Raw genomic sequence first — 16,176 nt, forward strand, 5'->3', positions numbered from 1 at the left:
TCCTGAAAGAGCTGGTGTAACTGAGTCAGGTTTGTAGGCCTCCTCGCTCGCACACGCCTTTTCAGTTCTGCCCACAAATTTTCTATAGGATTGAGGTCAGGGCTTTGTGATGACCACTCCAATACCTTGACTTTGTTGTCCTCCACAACTTTGAAAGTATGCGTTGGGTCATTGTCTATTTGGAAGACCCATTTGCAACCAAGCTTTCACTTCCTGACTGATGTCTTGAGATGTAGCTTCAAAATATCCACATAATTTTTCTTCCTCGTGATGCCATCGATTTTGTGAAGTACACCAGTCCCTCCTGCAGTAAAGCAACCCCCAATATGATGCTGCCACCCCCCTGCTTCATGGTTGGGATGGTGTTCGTCGGCTTGCAAGCCTCCCCCTTTTACCTCCAAACATAACGATGGTCATTATGGCAAAACAGTTATATTTTTGTTTCATCAGACCAGAGGACATTTCACAAAAAAGTACGATCTTTGTCCCCATGCGCAGTTGCAAACCGTAGTCTGGCTTTTTTATGGTGGTTTTGGAACAGTGGCTTCTTCCTTGCTGGGCGGCCTTTCAGGTTATGTCGATATAGAACTCATTTTACTGTGGATATAGATACTTATGTACCTGTTTCCTCCAGCATTGTCACAAGGTCCTTTGCTGTTGTTCTGGGATTGATTTGCTCTTTTCCCACCAAAGTACGTTCATCTCTAGGAGACAGAACGCGTCTCCTTCCTGAGCAGTATGATGGCTGCGTGGTCCCATGGTGTTCATACTTGCGTACTATTGTTTGTACAGATGAACGTGGTACTTTCAGGCGTTTGGAAATTGCTCCCAATGATGAAGCAGACTTGGAGGTTTACAATTTGGTTTTCTGAGGTCTTGGATGATTTCTTTTGATTTTCCCATGATGTCAAGCAAAGAGGCACTGAGGTTGAAGGTAGGCATTGAAATACATCCACAGGTACACCTCCAATTGACTCAAATTATGTCAATTAGCCTATCAGAAGCTTCTAAAGCCATGACATAATTTTATGGAATTTTCCAACCTGTTTAAAGCCACAGTCAACTTAGTGTGTGTAAACTTCTGACCCACTGGAATCGTGATTCAGTGAATTACAAGTGAAATAAACTGTCTGTAAACAATTGTTGGAAAAAATACTTGTGTCATGCACAATGTAGATGTCCTAACCGACTTGCCAAGACTACAGTTAAAAAGATATTTGTAGAATGGTTGAAAAACTAGTTTTAATGACTCCAACGTAAGTGTATGTAAACTTACGACTTCAACTGTATATATACGCTGCTCAAAAAAATAAAGGGAACACTAAAATAACACATCCTAGATCTGAATGAATGAAATATTCTTATTAAATACTTTTTTCTTTACATAGTTGAATGTGCTGACAACAAAATCACACAAAAATTGTCAATGGAAATCAAATGTATCAACCCATGGAGGTCTGGATTGGGAGTCACACTCAAAATTAAAGTGGAAAACCACACTACAGGCTGATCCAACTTTGATGTAATGTCCTTAAAACAAGACAAAATTACGCTCAGTAGTATGTATGGCCTCCACGTGCCTGTATGACCTCCCTACAACGCCGGGGCATGCTCCTGATGAGGTGGCGGATGGTCTCCTGAGGGATCAATGCCTTCCTCTTGCAGGAACTGCTGACACACCCCAGCCACATGAGGTCTAGCATTGTCTTGCATTAGGAGGAACCCAGGGCCAACCGCACCAGCATATGGTCTCACAAGGGGTCTGAGGATCTCATCTCGGTACCTAATGGCAGTCAGTCTACCTCTGGCGAGCACATGGAGGGTTGTGCGGCCCCCCAAAGAAATGCCACCCCACACCATGATTGACCCACCGCCAAACCGGTCATGCTGGAGGATGTTGCAGGCAGCAGAACGTTCTCCACGGCGTCTCCAGACTCTGTGGCGTCTGTCACATGTGCTCAGTGTGAACCTGCTTTCATCTGTGAAGAGCACAGGGCGCCAGTGGCAAATGTGCCAATCTTGGTGTTCTCTGGCAAATGCCAAACGTCCTGCACGGTGTTGGGCTGTAAGCACAACCCCCACCTGTGGATGTCGGGCCCTCATACCCCCCTCATGGAGTCTGTTTCTGACCGTTTGAGCAGACACATGCACATTTGTGGCCTGCTGGAGGTCATTTTGCAGGGCTCTGGCAGTGCTCCTCCTGCTCCTCCTTGCACAAAGTCGGAGGTAGCGGTCCTGCTGCTGGGTTGTTGCCCTCCTACGGCCTCCTCCACGTCTCCTGATGTACTGGCCTGTCTCCTGGTAGCACCTCCATGCTCTGGACACTACGCTGACAGACACAGCAAACCTTCTTGCCACAGCTCGCATTGATGTGCCATCCTGGATGAGCTGCACTACCTGAGCCACTTGTGTGGGTTGTAGACTCCTTCTCATGCTACCACTAGAGTGAAAGCACCGCCAGCATTCAAAAGTGACCAAAACATCAGCCAGGAAGCATAGGAACTGAGAAGTGGTCTGTGGTCACCACCTGCAGAACCACTCCTTTATTGGGGGTGTCTTGCTAAATGCCTATAATTTCCACCTGTTGTCTATTCCATTTGCACAACAACATGTGAAATTTATTGTCAATCAGTGTTGCTTCCTAAGTGGACAGTTTGATATCACAGAAGTGTGATTGACTTGGAGTTATATTGTGTTGTTTAATTGTTCCCTTTATTTTTTTGAGCAGTATATATATATATATATATATATATATATATATATTAATATGGGTTTTTTTCAATCCAAATGAGATCATTAATTCTCAGCTGTTGGTATTTCCAGTGCCTATACTCTTCACATTTTGGTTATAAAACAACAAATCCAGAATTGATTAAAAACATCAAGGGACAGGACATCATAATCCTACTGGAAACATGGTGTCGTGGAGACATAGATACTCAGTGTCCCTCAGGCTATAGAGAAAGTTAACTACCATCAATCAAACATAAAAATGTTAAACGGGGCTGAGCCTCAGGTGGAATCATAATTTAGCATAAGCAGGACTTAGCACTGAACGAAATGAAGAAGACAAAAGGTACTAACCACATTTGGCTAAAACTTAACAAAGGTACAATCTATTGTGACAATGGATGTATACATATGTGCAGCTTATGCTCCTCCTTCAGATTCATCATATTATGATGATCAGTTTTTTGATAATCTCCAGACAGAAATCATTACATTTCAGGCGCAGGGTAAAGTGCTTCTTTGTGGAGATTTCAATGCAAGAACAGGTTCTGAGCCTGACTACACTGATGCGGGAGGTAACCACCACATATTTGGACACCCCTCCAGTGTACAGTATTATAAATAATAGAAACAGTCCTGACCAAATAATGAAAAAAAATGGGAAGGAGTTAGTGCATCTCTGTCGAGCCTTAGGCCTGTACATGCTTAATGGTAGAATCAGAGGGGACTCTTTAGGTCGGTTTACTTACTGCTCAGCTCTCGAGTATGCCATCACTGACACTGACCCCTCCTCTATTAGCGCATTCACTGTCAGACCACAGACCCCATTGTCAGATCACAGTCAGATCAACGTGTTTCTGAAGAAATTAACCAGCAACATTCATTTAAAAAAACAGCCCTTAACTCTACATCATAAACCAATCGTACAGATGGGCTCAAAACAGTGCAGAGAGATGCATTGAAACATTGAACTCAAATGAAATGATGAACTCTACACAGTTCTTCAATAACTCACAATACCAAAACAATGAAAGGTGTCAATTCAGCTACTCAAAACATCAGTTGAATATTCCAAAAAGCAGCATCGAAAGCAAATTTCAGAAATATAAAGAAATGCAACATCAGAAACAAAAAAACTAAATGATTCTGAAAAATGTGAAAACACCTAAGACAAATGTCAAACGAAAAACATAAGCAGCAATACAACACAGAGCTACGCTATGAATAATTTGAAACTCTGAAACAGTATAAACATACACTGAAACGCAATAAATTGAATTATACCAACAAAACACTAGATGAAATTGATAACGCAATCGACCAAAATCAGTTCTGGGACATGTGGAACAATTTAAGCACGACAAAGCCACAAGCAGGCTCATCTAATCTATCCACACAAGTGGAGACACATCAGACCCCAATAATTACAGGGGAATTTGCGTAAGCAGGAACTTGGAAAGGTTTTTTTTGTAGCATTTTGAATTTCTTCAAGAAAAAAATGTAACAAGTAAATGTCAAATTGGCTTCCTCCCCAACCGTCGCACTACTGAGCATATTAATAAACACGTCCTACAAAAAAAAGAGGGCAAAATCTTTGCTTGCTTTATTGACTTTATTTGATTCTATTTGGCACGAAGGGCTATTCTACAAAATGGGCTTGGTGGTAAGGTATGTATGACTTAATAAAATGTATGTACACAGAAAACAAGTGTGCAATAAAAATCAAAAACCAAAGAACAGAATTATTTTCACCATGTCGAGGTGTGAGACAAGGCTGCAGTTTGAGTCCAAATCTTTTCAACATTTATATCAATGAATTAGCAGACATGTTGGACCAATCTCCAGCCCCAGGACTCACACTATTTGACACAGAGGTCAAATACCTGCTATATGCTGATGACTTGGTACTTCTATCACCAACCAAAGAAGGTCTTCAACAGAACATTAATATTCTAGAGCAATACTGACATAATTGGGCCCTGGCAGAAAAAATTAATAAATCATGATTTAAAAAAAATATATAAAAAAACAGATGTCAGAAACAAATATAAATTCACCCTGAACAACACCATAATCGAACACACAAAAAAAATGTGCGTACCTTGGTCTGACCAGATCTGCATCAGGAAACTTTAATATGGCAGTGAAGGCACTCAAAGAAAAAGCCCGCAGAGCAATGTGTGCAATAAAAAGGAAAATATTCAATATCAACATCCCAATTAGAATTTGGACTAAAATATTTGACAGTGGAATCCTACCAATAGCACTTCATGGCAGTGAAGTTTGGGGGCCACTCAATAAACTGGACTTTAATATGAGGGACAAACATCCAATTGAAGCCCTACATGCAGAATTCTGTCTGAAAATTCTACAAGTCCAGAGAAATACACCAACTAATGCACGTAGTGCAGAATTGGGCCGCTTTCCAGTTATAAAGAAAATACAGAAAAGATCATCAAAATGTTGGCTACATCTGAATTCAAGTACAAATTCAAGTCTGCAATTTAAAGCACTTCAAAACCAAGAGCTGAGCCCAGAAATGAGCCCTCTCAGTCAGCTGGTGTTGGACCTCACCAACCAAGCTGACAATAGCACTGTTTCAAAAGAAAGAATTCCAATAAACAAAATCATGAACCAATGAAAAGGACTCATATTTACAAATTTGGAAAAACTAAACAAAATCCCAAAGCTGACTAAATTGCCATCTAACCCAAAACAGAGAATATGAATTGGCTGATTATCTCTACTCTGTCAGAGATACAAAGCAGAGGCAGATCCTTACCAAGTACAGGCTGAGTGACCACCAATTGGCAATAGAAACCAGCAGACATAAAAAGACATGGCTACCCGAAGAGAGAGAGAGAGAGGAAGAGAGAGAAAGAGGAAGTGAGAGAGAGGGAGAGAAAGAGGAGGAGAGAGCGAGAGGAAGAGAGAAAGGAGGAGAGAGGAAGAGAGAAAGAGAAAGAAAGGAGGAGAGAGGAAGAGAGAAAGAAAGAAATGAGGAGAGAGGAAGAGAGAAAGAGAGGAAGAGATAAAGAGGGAGAGAAAGAGAGAGAAAGAGAGGAAGTGAGAGAGAGAGAGAGGAAGTGCGAGAGAGAGAAAGAGGAGGAGAGAGAGAGAGAAAGAGGAGGAGAGAGAGAGGGAGAAAGATGGAGAGAGTGAGAGAGGGAGAAAGATGGAGAGAGTGTGAGAAAGAGAGAGGAAGAGGAGGAGAGAGGAATGAGAGAGAAGGAGGAGAGAGGAATAGAGAGAGAGAAGGAGGAGAGAGGAATAGAGAAAGAGGGAGGAAGAGAGAAAGAGAGGGAGAGAAAGAGAGAGAGAAAGAGAGACTGAGAAAGAGGAGGAGAGAGGGAGAAAGATGGAGAGAGTGAGAGGGAGAAAGATGGAGAGAGTGAGAGAGGGAGAAAGATGGAGAGGGAGAGCGCGAGAAAGAGCGCAAGGGAGAAAGAAAAGGAGAGTGAGAGAGAAGGAGCGAGAGAAAGAGAGTGTGAGAAAGAGAGGAAGAGGAGGAGAGAGGAAGAGAGAGAAATAAAGAGGAGAGGAAGAGAGAGAAGGAGAGAGGAAGAGAGAGAAGGAGAGAGGAAGAGAAAGAGTAGGAGGGAGAGAGGAAGAGAGAGAAGGAGAGAGGAAGAGAGAAAGGAGCGAGGAAGAGAGAGAAGGAGAGAGGAAGAGAGAAAGAGAGCGAGAGGGAGAGACAGAAGGAGAGAGGAAGAGGAGGAGAGAGGAAGAGAGACAGAAATAAAGAGGAGGAAGAGAGAAAATTAGAGAGGAGGAGAGTGAGAGAAAGAGGAGAGAGTGAGAAAGAGGAGGAGAAAGAGGAGGAGAGAGAAAGAGGAGTAGAGAGAGGAGGAGAGAGAGAGAATGGGGAGAAGAGAGAGAAATAGTAGGAGAGTGAGAGAGGAAGAGAGAGAAGGAGAGAGGAAGAGAGAAAGAGAGGAAGAGATAAAGAGGGAGAGAAAGAGAGAGAAAGAGAGGAAGTGAGAGAGAGAGAGAGGAAGTGCGAGAGAGAGAAAGAGGAGGAGAGAGAGAGAGAAAGAGGAGGAGAGAGAGAGGGAGAAAGATGGAGAGAGTGAGAGAGGGAGAAAGATGGAGAGAGTGTGAGAAAGAGAGAGGAAGAGGAGGAGAGAGGAATGAGAGAGAAGGAGGAGAGAGGAATAGAGAGAGAGAAGGAGGAGAGAGGAATAGAGAAAGAGGGAGGAAGAGAGAAAGAGAGGGAGAGAAAGAGAGAGAGAAAGAGAGACTGAGAAAGAGGAGGAGAGAGGGAGAAAGATGGAGAGAGTGAGAGGGAGAAAGATGGAGAGAGTGAGAGAGGGAGAAAGATGGAGAGGGAGAGCGCGAGAAAGAGCGCAAGGGAGAAAGAAAAGGAGAGTGAGAGAGAAGGAGCGAGAGAAAGAGAGTGTGAGAAAGAGAGGAAGAGGAGGAGAGAGGAAGAGAGAGAAATAAAGAGGAGAGGAAGAGAGAGAAGGAGAGAGGAAGAGAGAGAAGGAGAGAGGAAGAGAAAGAGTAGGAGGGAGAGAGGAAGAGAGAGAAGGAGAGAGGAAGAGAGAAAGGAGCGAGGAAGAGAGAGAAGGAGAGAGGAAGAGAGAAAGAGAGCGAGAGGGAGAGACAGAAGGAGAGAGGAAGAGGAGGAGAGAGGAAGAGAGACAGAGAAATAAAGAGGAGGAAGAGAGAAAATTAGAGAGGAGGAGAGTGAGAGAAAGAGGAGAGAGTGAGAAAGAGGAGGAGAAAGAGGAGGAGAGAGAAAGAGGAGTAGAGAGAGGAGGAGAGAGAGAGAATGGGGAGAAGAGAGAGAAATAGTAGGAGAGTGAGAGAGGAAGAGAGAGAAGGAGAGAGGAAGAGAGAAAGAGAAGGCGAGAGGAGGGAGAGAGAAAGAGAAAGAGAGAGAAAAAGGAGGAAAGAGAAAGAGGCGAGAGAGAGAGAGGAGAGAGAAAGAGAGAAGAGAAAGAGAGGCGGAAAGAGAAAGAGAGAGAACGAAAGAAAGAGGAGGAAAGAGAAAGAGGTGAGAGGAGGAAAGAGAAGAGGCGAGAGAGAGAGGAAGAGAAAAAGCAAAAGAGAGAGAAAGAGAGAGAGAAAGGGAATTGAATTGAGAAAGAACGAGAAAGAGAGGAGAGAAAGAGAGAGAGGAGGAGAGAGAGAAGGAAAGAGAAAGAGAGAGAAGGAAAGGGAGTGAGAGAGGAGAGAATGAGTACGAGAGAGAAAGAGGTGAGAGAGTGGAGAGAGAAAGAAAGAGGAAAGAGAAAGAGGCGAGAAAGAGGAGTGAGAGAGAGGAGAGAAAGAGAAGGAAAGAAGAAAGAGGTGAGAGCGAGAAAGGAGAGAGTGAGAGAGAAGGAGAGAAAGAGAAGGAAAGAGGAAAGAGGTGATAGAGAGACAAGGAGAGAGAGAGAGAAGGAGAAGGAGAGAGTGAGAAAAGGAGAAAGAAGGAAAGAGGAGGAAAGAGAAAGAGGTGAGAGAGGAGAGAGAGATGGAGAGAAAGAGATACAATGAGAGAGAGAGAGGAGAGAAAGAGAAAGAAATAGAGAGAGAGAGGAGAGAGAGAGAGAAAGAAAGAGAAAGCGAGAGGGAGAAAGAAAGAGAAAGAGAGGAGGAGAGAGAGAGAAAGAGAGAGAGAGGAAGAGAGAAAGAGAGAGAGAGGAGTAGCGAAAGAGAGAGAGAGAAAGAGAAGGAGAGAGAAAGAGAGGGGAGGAGAGAGGGAGATAAAGAGAGAGATGGAGAGAGAGGGAGAAAGAAAGAAAGAGAGAAGGAAAGATGAGGAGGAGAGAGGGAAAGGAAGAGAAAGAGAGAGGAAGAGAGAAAGAGAAAGAGAGAGGAAGAGAGAAAGAGAAAAATAAAGAGAAAAAGGGAGAAAGAGAGAAAGAGAGAGGAGAAAAAGAGGAAGAGATAAAGAAAGAGGAGAGAAAGAGAGAGAGAGGAGGAGAGAGAGGGGGGAGAGAGAAACATAGAGAGGAGGAGAGAGAGAAAGAAAGAGGAGGAAGAGAGATAGAAAGAAAGAGGAGGAAGAGAGATATAGGGGGAGAAAGAAAGAGGAAGAGAGAGAGAGAGAGAGAGAGAGCGAGAGAGAGAGAGAAAGAAGGAGGAGGAAAGGGAAAGAGGCGATTCAGCGTTATCAATGAGGAGATGTCTCTCCAGATAAGGGCTGCTCAGCTCATCCTGGCATCCATGTTCGTTTGGTGCTTCCTTTAATCACAAACTGCCATTGCAGAAGCCATTTCAGGTGATACCTACCCAACTTGGCCATTTCAGGTGATACCTACCCAATACCCAGGTAAAGCTCTGTGCTAAGGAGCTCTTTTATTGCACAAGTATATTACAGGCTCATTGCTGCCTCACATATATTTGTCCAAAGCCATTTATTCATCCAGAAACTCTGTGAAGGATAGGGATGGTGACGATGACTATGTGACACTGAGTGTTGGTGACACTTCAGCGCCCCGGGACTCCCGGGCGCTAGTGTATTGTGATAGAGTGGCAGAGTGCAACCTTTAAAGGCCAACTATTGGGGCAGAACAGCAGCAATCCTAATGACTCAGACTATGTGCTGATTCCCTCCCCCTTGTCCACACTCTCATGCCTAGTTAAACCAGCACTGGCTGTGCTTCTAACACTTTATCAATTCAAATCAACAGATGAATAATGATATGCTACTTCTTACTTCCATGCGTTTCCCTGCGTGATCTGAATACAACAATCTATTTAGGCTGTAGGCTCTCTGAAGCCTATAGGGGACTTACTCCTTCCTGTATGACGTACTGGAAGTGGAAATGGAAGATCATCTGCTGCCACCTGCTGGTCAACATGATTTTTACATCACATTTCATTATTCATCTTCGATTATTTGAGGCGTGCGTGTGTGTGGAGCAAAAATAACCTTTCGGAAAGAGTCTAAAAAGTGAGTGTCTGCCTGTGTGCCCGTCTGCTTGTGTGTGCGTCTTCCTGTACATGCGTGCTTGTTTGAGTGCAGATGTGTGTGTGCGTACCTCTCATAGATGGTCTTCAGGGGGACCTGGTCTGAGATGCCGTCGGTCTCCTCCAGGAAGAGGATGAGCCAGGAGGTCCTGTAGGGCCACTCCTCCGTCAGGTTGATCCACGACGCCAGACGGTCCCAGTTAAAGATGATCTGATTGGCCCTCAGCAGACGTCCTGGAAATATGGACCAATGAGAAGTGACGTTTGGTATGTTGGTTGAAACGCCTACTACTCCCCTTCCGATAATAAGTGCCATGCTGGGAGTAGTCGACTCTCCCCCTTGGGTGATATAAAGGTAATCGAATAGGTGATGTGTTACCTGTGACAGAGACGATGTTCAGGAGCCTCCTCATGGTCTGGGGGCTGATGTCACTGAACCAGTCCTCGGTGACCAGCAGCTTGGTCAGGTCAAAGGACATCTGTCTGGTAACAGTCCTCTGCATCTGCCTCCTGCGGTACGTGTCCTACACACACACACACACACACACACACAATACCTCATGTTTATACTTGGATTAGCCCTTGGTCTTTCCACAAACCAGTCAGTAAGTCATTTTTGCTTAGGTCACTCGTTTTGCCCATTCTAACGTTCAATCGAACAGTAACTGAATGCCTCGATGCCTGTCTGCTTGCTTTATATCGCAAGCCACGGCCACATGACTCACTGTCTGCAAGAGCGAACCATTTTTGTGAACGGGGTGGTATAGCTAATAAACTGGCCACAGAGAGTATATTATGTGTTTGCTTCACACATCAAAATGATAGTAACATTATTTACAGCAAGCACTGGCCTCGTTTAACCTGTCCTGTGTCCTACAGTTCACATGACCGCGTGACAGTTTTGTGGCAGTCTCATGGTGACATCACCCCGTGGCGTGCCGTCCACCTTGCGACAAGCGGCTCCCTGGGTGCGTGACCTCTCGTCCCGGAGTCCCGTCTCTTCCTCCTTCTATCCTCGTTTTCCCAACACCCATCCCATACCCACCAACACACAAGCAGCTCTGTTACTGGGCCCAATTAACCGACTGGAGATCTCAGTTGAGCTCGACAGGGAATGGGCCAGGGCTGGACGCACGGATATACACTGTGCGCTACCAAGACAGAGGCATCAGCTGTCCACAGTCACTGTCCTTACACAGCTGGGTCAAAGTTTGATATTCGGATTCCCACTAGCTGTTACAATAGCCACCGCCACGCTTCCTGGGTTCCACACAGGGTTGTGTGTGTGTGTGTGTGTGTGTCTCAAGCAAAGACTGAACTGTGTATTGAGACTACATCTCACCTCTTTTCTGGATTGTCTGCGAGTCCAGAATGAGTGGAATGCTGTCTGGAGGACCACAATAGGTGCTGCTTGCCGAACGGTGCAGCAATGCTGGAAATAGGAGAGCGTTCGTCAGGCCACAAGCACTCAGAACGCCACCACCAGCCACTAAGCGGACTGTGATGTGGACTTAATGCCTGCCTTGTGACAACCTCACTGGTAGGGAGAGAGTGTATAGCCAGTATTGGTTCAGTAAGGAGGAGGGGGTGATTGGCTCTCCTTTGATCCTTACGTAGATGCATTGGACATGCTCAAAGAGTGAAATATGATTGGTGAAAGTCAGGAGAAATGGTTGAAATCTGACTGTTGAAAAGCTGCTGTAAGAGTTGGGATATTTCCTCCAAACAAGCAAACTTACTTTGAGCTCACATCAGCCCAGAGCACAGCGCCAAAGTACTGTTTACAAGCCTGAGCTCGCCTGGCCTGCCTCCCTCACTTCCCCTCCCCTGCCATCTTGGAAGGCTAAAGATCCACAACTCCGCAATTAAGTAGCCAAGAGACAGAGAGCTTTTTCTCTCCTTCCAATCCTTCTTAGCTCCACTTGTAAAGAGACCCACTCACTGCCTTCTTGGCAGCCAAGAAACCGCCAGAGAGGGCAAACAAAAAGAAGTGGGCGCCGAAATAAAAAAAGGGACCCAAGGAAAATAAAGACAAAAAAAAAAAACAGGCAAATAAATCAGACGCCCAAACAAACAAACAGATAAACAAACAAAACGGGGTCCTCGCAGGGGGAAGCAGGCAGGGCCACTTAGCCTCCCGCCAGCAGCCACCGATTGCCAGCGTTTTGTCACTGGGACACACTGCTGCTCCTCCCTGTCATTAGGCAGTGTGGCATCGCAGCAGGAAGGATAAACAGACATTACATCAATTACCAGGCAGAGACTCCTCGGCGATGGAGACAGGCTCTTTTGCTCCCGACCTCCTCCACCCCTCTCCACTATGTACACCGCAAGGCGAGAGGAAGCTAGCTACACCCCCGGGCCTGTGGGTTTAAGTGCATTATCTCACCCTTTCTATGTTAGTCTTCTCTAGCTGTGTCTATGGGAAAAGAAGCAGAAAAACCACTTCAGGGGCAACATTTTGATGCGTTTACTGTGCTTTCATTGCCCGCACAGGCGCCCAATCTCCTTATGTTCCTTGTTGTATCACTTGTCTTTGTGCCAGAACTCTGCCGGTCTACAGGACCTCTGCAGGTAGATCTATGGCCCAGCCTGGGCATGGAGAGGGTTGGCCGGCTGAATGAGTTTACCCTGCGGTTGAGGGCCGTCTTGCTGCCAAACTTGGCCTGGTCCCCCAGACTGTTGGAGGACAGGTTCCTGTCCATCTCCTCGTGCCATCCTGTGAAGCGAGGAGTGGAAAAGGAGAGATAAAACGAGAGACAGTACCATCAGGGACGTCTCATCACAACATCTAATGTAAAGAAGCAACCTATTCACAATAAATTATTACCATTTCCTACAGCAAGTCAGAATGCGCGAGTGTGTGTGTGTGTGTGTGTGTGTGTGTGTGTGTGTGTGTGTGTGTGCGTGCGTGTCTACTCTATGCCTATGTCAGTGTTTCCTAATCCTGGTCCACGGGACCCAAATTGATGCACCCTAAACAAAAATGTGCACCCTTTTGGGGTCCCCAGAACCAGGATTAAGAAACACTGGCCTGTGTGTGTGTGCGCATTTTCATGTTTGTGTGACACACGCCGTGCATATGTCTTGCGTACCCTCAGGGTTGGCCAGGTCTCCGTTGGAGGTGGGGGCGGCCGTGCACAGCTTCCTGGTCGTGCTTAGCCCCCGGCTGTTGAGGAAAACAGGCAGGTGGACGATGTTCCTCATGTAGTCGTGGCCGTTGATGTTGGAGTCCCTGAGCACGCTGTTCAGGTTCTGGTTGATGGCCTTGATGATGATGTGGGGGTCGCTGGCAAAGATGGAGATGAAGGGGCCTTTGGAGAACAGCACCCTCACCTGGTGGAGGAGGGGAATAGGAGGAGGATTTAGACCTGGGTTCATCCACTACTGCTCATCCGTAGTGAACTTATTGGGATGATAAAAGCCTGAAATCATTTGAGGGTGAACCTTGTGTCAGATTCATAGTGTGGTCATACACACACAACTGGGGAACAGAAAACTTGACATCAAGTTGTTAATATCTGTAAACTGTGGCTAAAATGTGTAGTATCTTGTTAGGTTGAGTTTGTGGGTCACATATCTGTTGATCACATTCTGTTTCTAAAGAGGACATGCAACAGCAATTCAAATAGGGGGCCTCCCTACTAGTTGTCTCTCTAAATCAGGGGTATTCAACCGGGGTCTGCGGCCCTCTGACATAGGCCTTGAACAAGCACCCACGAATATACAGTTCATTCAGAAAGAATTCAGACCCCTTGACTTTTTCCACATTTTGTTACGTTACAGCCTTATTCTAAAATTGATTTTTTTCCCCCCTCGTCAATCTACACACATTACCCCATAATGAAAAGGTAAAGCAGGGTTTTTGTTCAAACACATTAAATGTCAAAAAATTAAGTATCACATTTACATACAATACCAGTCAAAAGTTGACACATCTACTCAACAAGGTTTTTTAATTAAAAAAACTACTATTTTCTACATTGTAGAATAATAGTGAAGACATCAAAAATATGAAACACATACGGAATCATGTAGTAACCAAAAAAGTGTTAAACAAATTTAAATATATTTTAGATTCTTCAAAGTAGCCACCCTTTCTTTGCCTTGATGACAGTTTTGCACACTCTTGCTATTCTCTCCACCAGCTTCACCTGGAATGCTTTTCCAACAGTCTTGAAGGAGTTCCCACATATGCTGAGCACATGTTGGCTGCTTTTCCTTCACGCTGCGGTCCAACTCATCCCAAACCATCTCAAATTGGGTTGAGGTCAGGTGATTGTGGAGGCCAGCTGATGCAGCACTCCATCAATCTCCTTGGTCAAATAGCCCTTACACAGCCTGGAGGTGTGTTTTGGGTAATTGTCCTGTTGAAAACCAAATGATAGTCCCACTAAGCTCAAACCAGATGGGATTGCGAATCGCCGCAGAATGCTGTGGTAACCATGCTGGTTAAGTGTGCCTTGAATTCTAAATAAATAACAGACAGTGTCACCGGAAAAGCACCCCCACACCATCACACCTCAATGCTTCGCGGTGGGAACCACACATGCAGAGATCATCCGTTTACCTACTCTGAGTCTCACATAGACACGGAAGATGGAACCAAAAATATCCAATTTGGACTCATCAGACCAAAGGACAGATTTCTACCGGTCTAATGTCCATTGCTCGTGTTTTCTTGGCCCGAGCAAGTCTCTTCTTATTATTGTTGTCCTTTAGAAGTGGTTTCTTTGCAGCAATTTGACCATGAAGGCCTGATTCACGCAGTCTCCTCTGAACAGTTGACGTTGAGATGTATCTGTTACTTGAACTCTGTGAAGCATTTATTTGGGCTGCAATTTCTGAGGTGCAGTTAACTCTAATGAACTTATCCTCTTTATTTGGGCTACAATCTGAGATACAAGCAGGTATTCTAATGAACTTATCCTCCACAGCAGAGGTAACTTTAGGTCTTCCTTCCTGTGGTGGTCCTCATGAGAGCCAGTTTCATCATAGCGCTTGATGGTTTTTGCGACTGCACTTGAAGAAAATTTTGAAGGTCTTGATGTAGGTCTTGATCGACTGGCCTTCATGTCCTAAAGTAAAGTAATGGACAGTCGTTTCTCTTTGCTTATTTGAGCTGTTCTTGCCATAATATGGTCTTGGTATTTTACCAAATAGGGCTATCTTCTATATACCACCCCTAACCTGTCACAACACAACTGATTGGCTCAAATGCATTAAGGAAAGGAATTTGACAAATGAACAAGGGTTAATTGAAATCCATTCCAGGTGACTACCTCCTGAAGCTGGTTGAGAGAATGCCAAGCGTGTGCAAAGCTGTCATCAAGGCAAAGGGTGGCTACTTTGAAGAATCCAAAATCTAAAATATATTTAGATTTATTTAACACCTTTTTGTTACTACATGATTCCATTTGTTATTTCATAGTTGATGTCTTCACTAATATTCTACAATGTAGAAAATAATAAAATAAAACATCTGGAATGAGTAGGTGTCCCCAAACTTTTGACTGGTACTGTAAGTATTAAGACCCTTTACTCAGTACTTTGTTGAAACACCTTTGGCAGCGATTACAGCCTTCTTAGAACGATGCTACCAGCTTGGCACACCTGTATTTGGGGAGTTTCTCCCATTCTTCTCTGCAGATCCTCTCAAACTCTGTCAGGTTGGTTGGGGAGCGTAGCTGCACAGCTATTTTCAGGTCTCTCCAGAGATGTTAGATCGGGTTCAAGTCCGGGCTCTGGCTGGGCCACTCAAGGACATTCAGAGACGTGCCCTGCAGCCACTCGTGCATTGTCTTGGCTGTCTGCTCAGGGTCATTGACCTGTTGGAAGGTGAACCGTTCCCCCCAGTCTGAGGTCTTGAGTGCTTTGGAGCAGGTTTTCATCAAGGATCTCTCTGTACTTTACTCCGTTCATCTTTTCCTCGATCCTGACTAGTCTCCCAATCCCTGCCGCTGAAAAACATCCCCACAGCATGATGCTGCCACCATGTTTCACTGTAGTGATGGTGCCAGGTTTCTTCCAGACGTGATGCTTGGCATTCAGGCCAAAGAGTCTTTAGGTGCCTTTTGGTAAACTCCAAGCAGGCAGTCATGTGCCTTTTACTGAGGAGTAGCTTCTGTCTGGCCACTCTACCATACAGGCCTGGTTGGTGGAGTGCTGCAGAGATGGTTGTCTTTCCTCCAGAGAGGAACTCTGGAGCTCTGTCAGTGACCATCAGGTTCTTGGTCACCTCCCTGACCAAGGCCCTTCAACCCAGATTGCTCAGTTTGACCAGGCAGCCAGCTCTAGGAAGAGTGTTGGTGGTTCCAAACTTCTTCCATTTAAGAATGATGGAAGCCACTGTGTTCTTGGGGACCATCAAAACTGCAGAAATGTTTTGGTACCCTTCCCCAGATCTGAGCTTCGACACAATCATGTCTCGGAGCTCCACGGACAATTCCTTCGACCTCATGGCTTGGTTTTAACTCTGACATGCACTGTCAACTGCAGGACCTTATATAAAACAGGTGTGTGCCTTTCCAAAATCATGTCCAA

At 45.1% G+C, this 16,176-nt stretch overlaps 1 protein-coding gene across 8 annotated transcripts in view; it reads right to left on the minus strand.

The window, feature by feature from the left end:
• kidins220a (kinase D-interacting substrate 220a) overlaps positions 1-16,176 on the minus strand; it is a 103,405-nt gene that overhangs the window by 57,314 nt on the left and 29,915 nt on the right. For 5 of the 8 annotated variants that reach the window (XM_036962710.1, XM_036962712.1, XM_036962714.1 and 2 more), the window contains exons 20-24: positions 12,729-12,969; positions 12,264-12,352; positions 10,976-11,065; positions 10,013-10,157; positions 9,705-9,867 (exon numbers count right to left, since the gene is read on the minus strand). In XM_036962710.1, coding sequence (XP_036818605.1) covers positions 9,705-9,867; positions 10,013-10,157; positions 10,976-11,065; positions 12,264-12,352; positions 12,729-12,969 — 728 coding nt within the window. The remainder of the gene's footprint in view (positions 1-9,704; positions 9,868-10,012; positions 10,158-10,975; positions 11,066-12,263; positions 12,353-12,728; positions 12,970-16,176) is intronic. The other 3 variants (XM_036962716.1, XM_036962715.1, XM_036962713.1) reach the window with 1 other exon arrangement.

Source organism: Oncorhynchus mykiss, chromosome 25 (assembly GCF_013265735.2).
Source record: "Oncorhynchus mykiss isolate Arlee chromosome 25, USDA_OmykA_1.1, whole genome shotgun sequence".
Taxonomy (NCBI): Eukaryota; Metazoa; Chordata; class Actinopteri; order Salmoniformes; family Salmonidae; genus Oncorhynchus; species Oncorhynchus mykiss.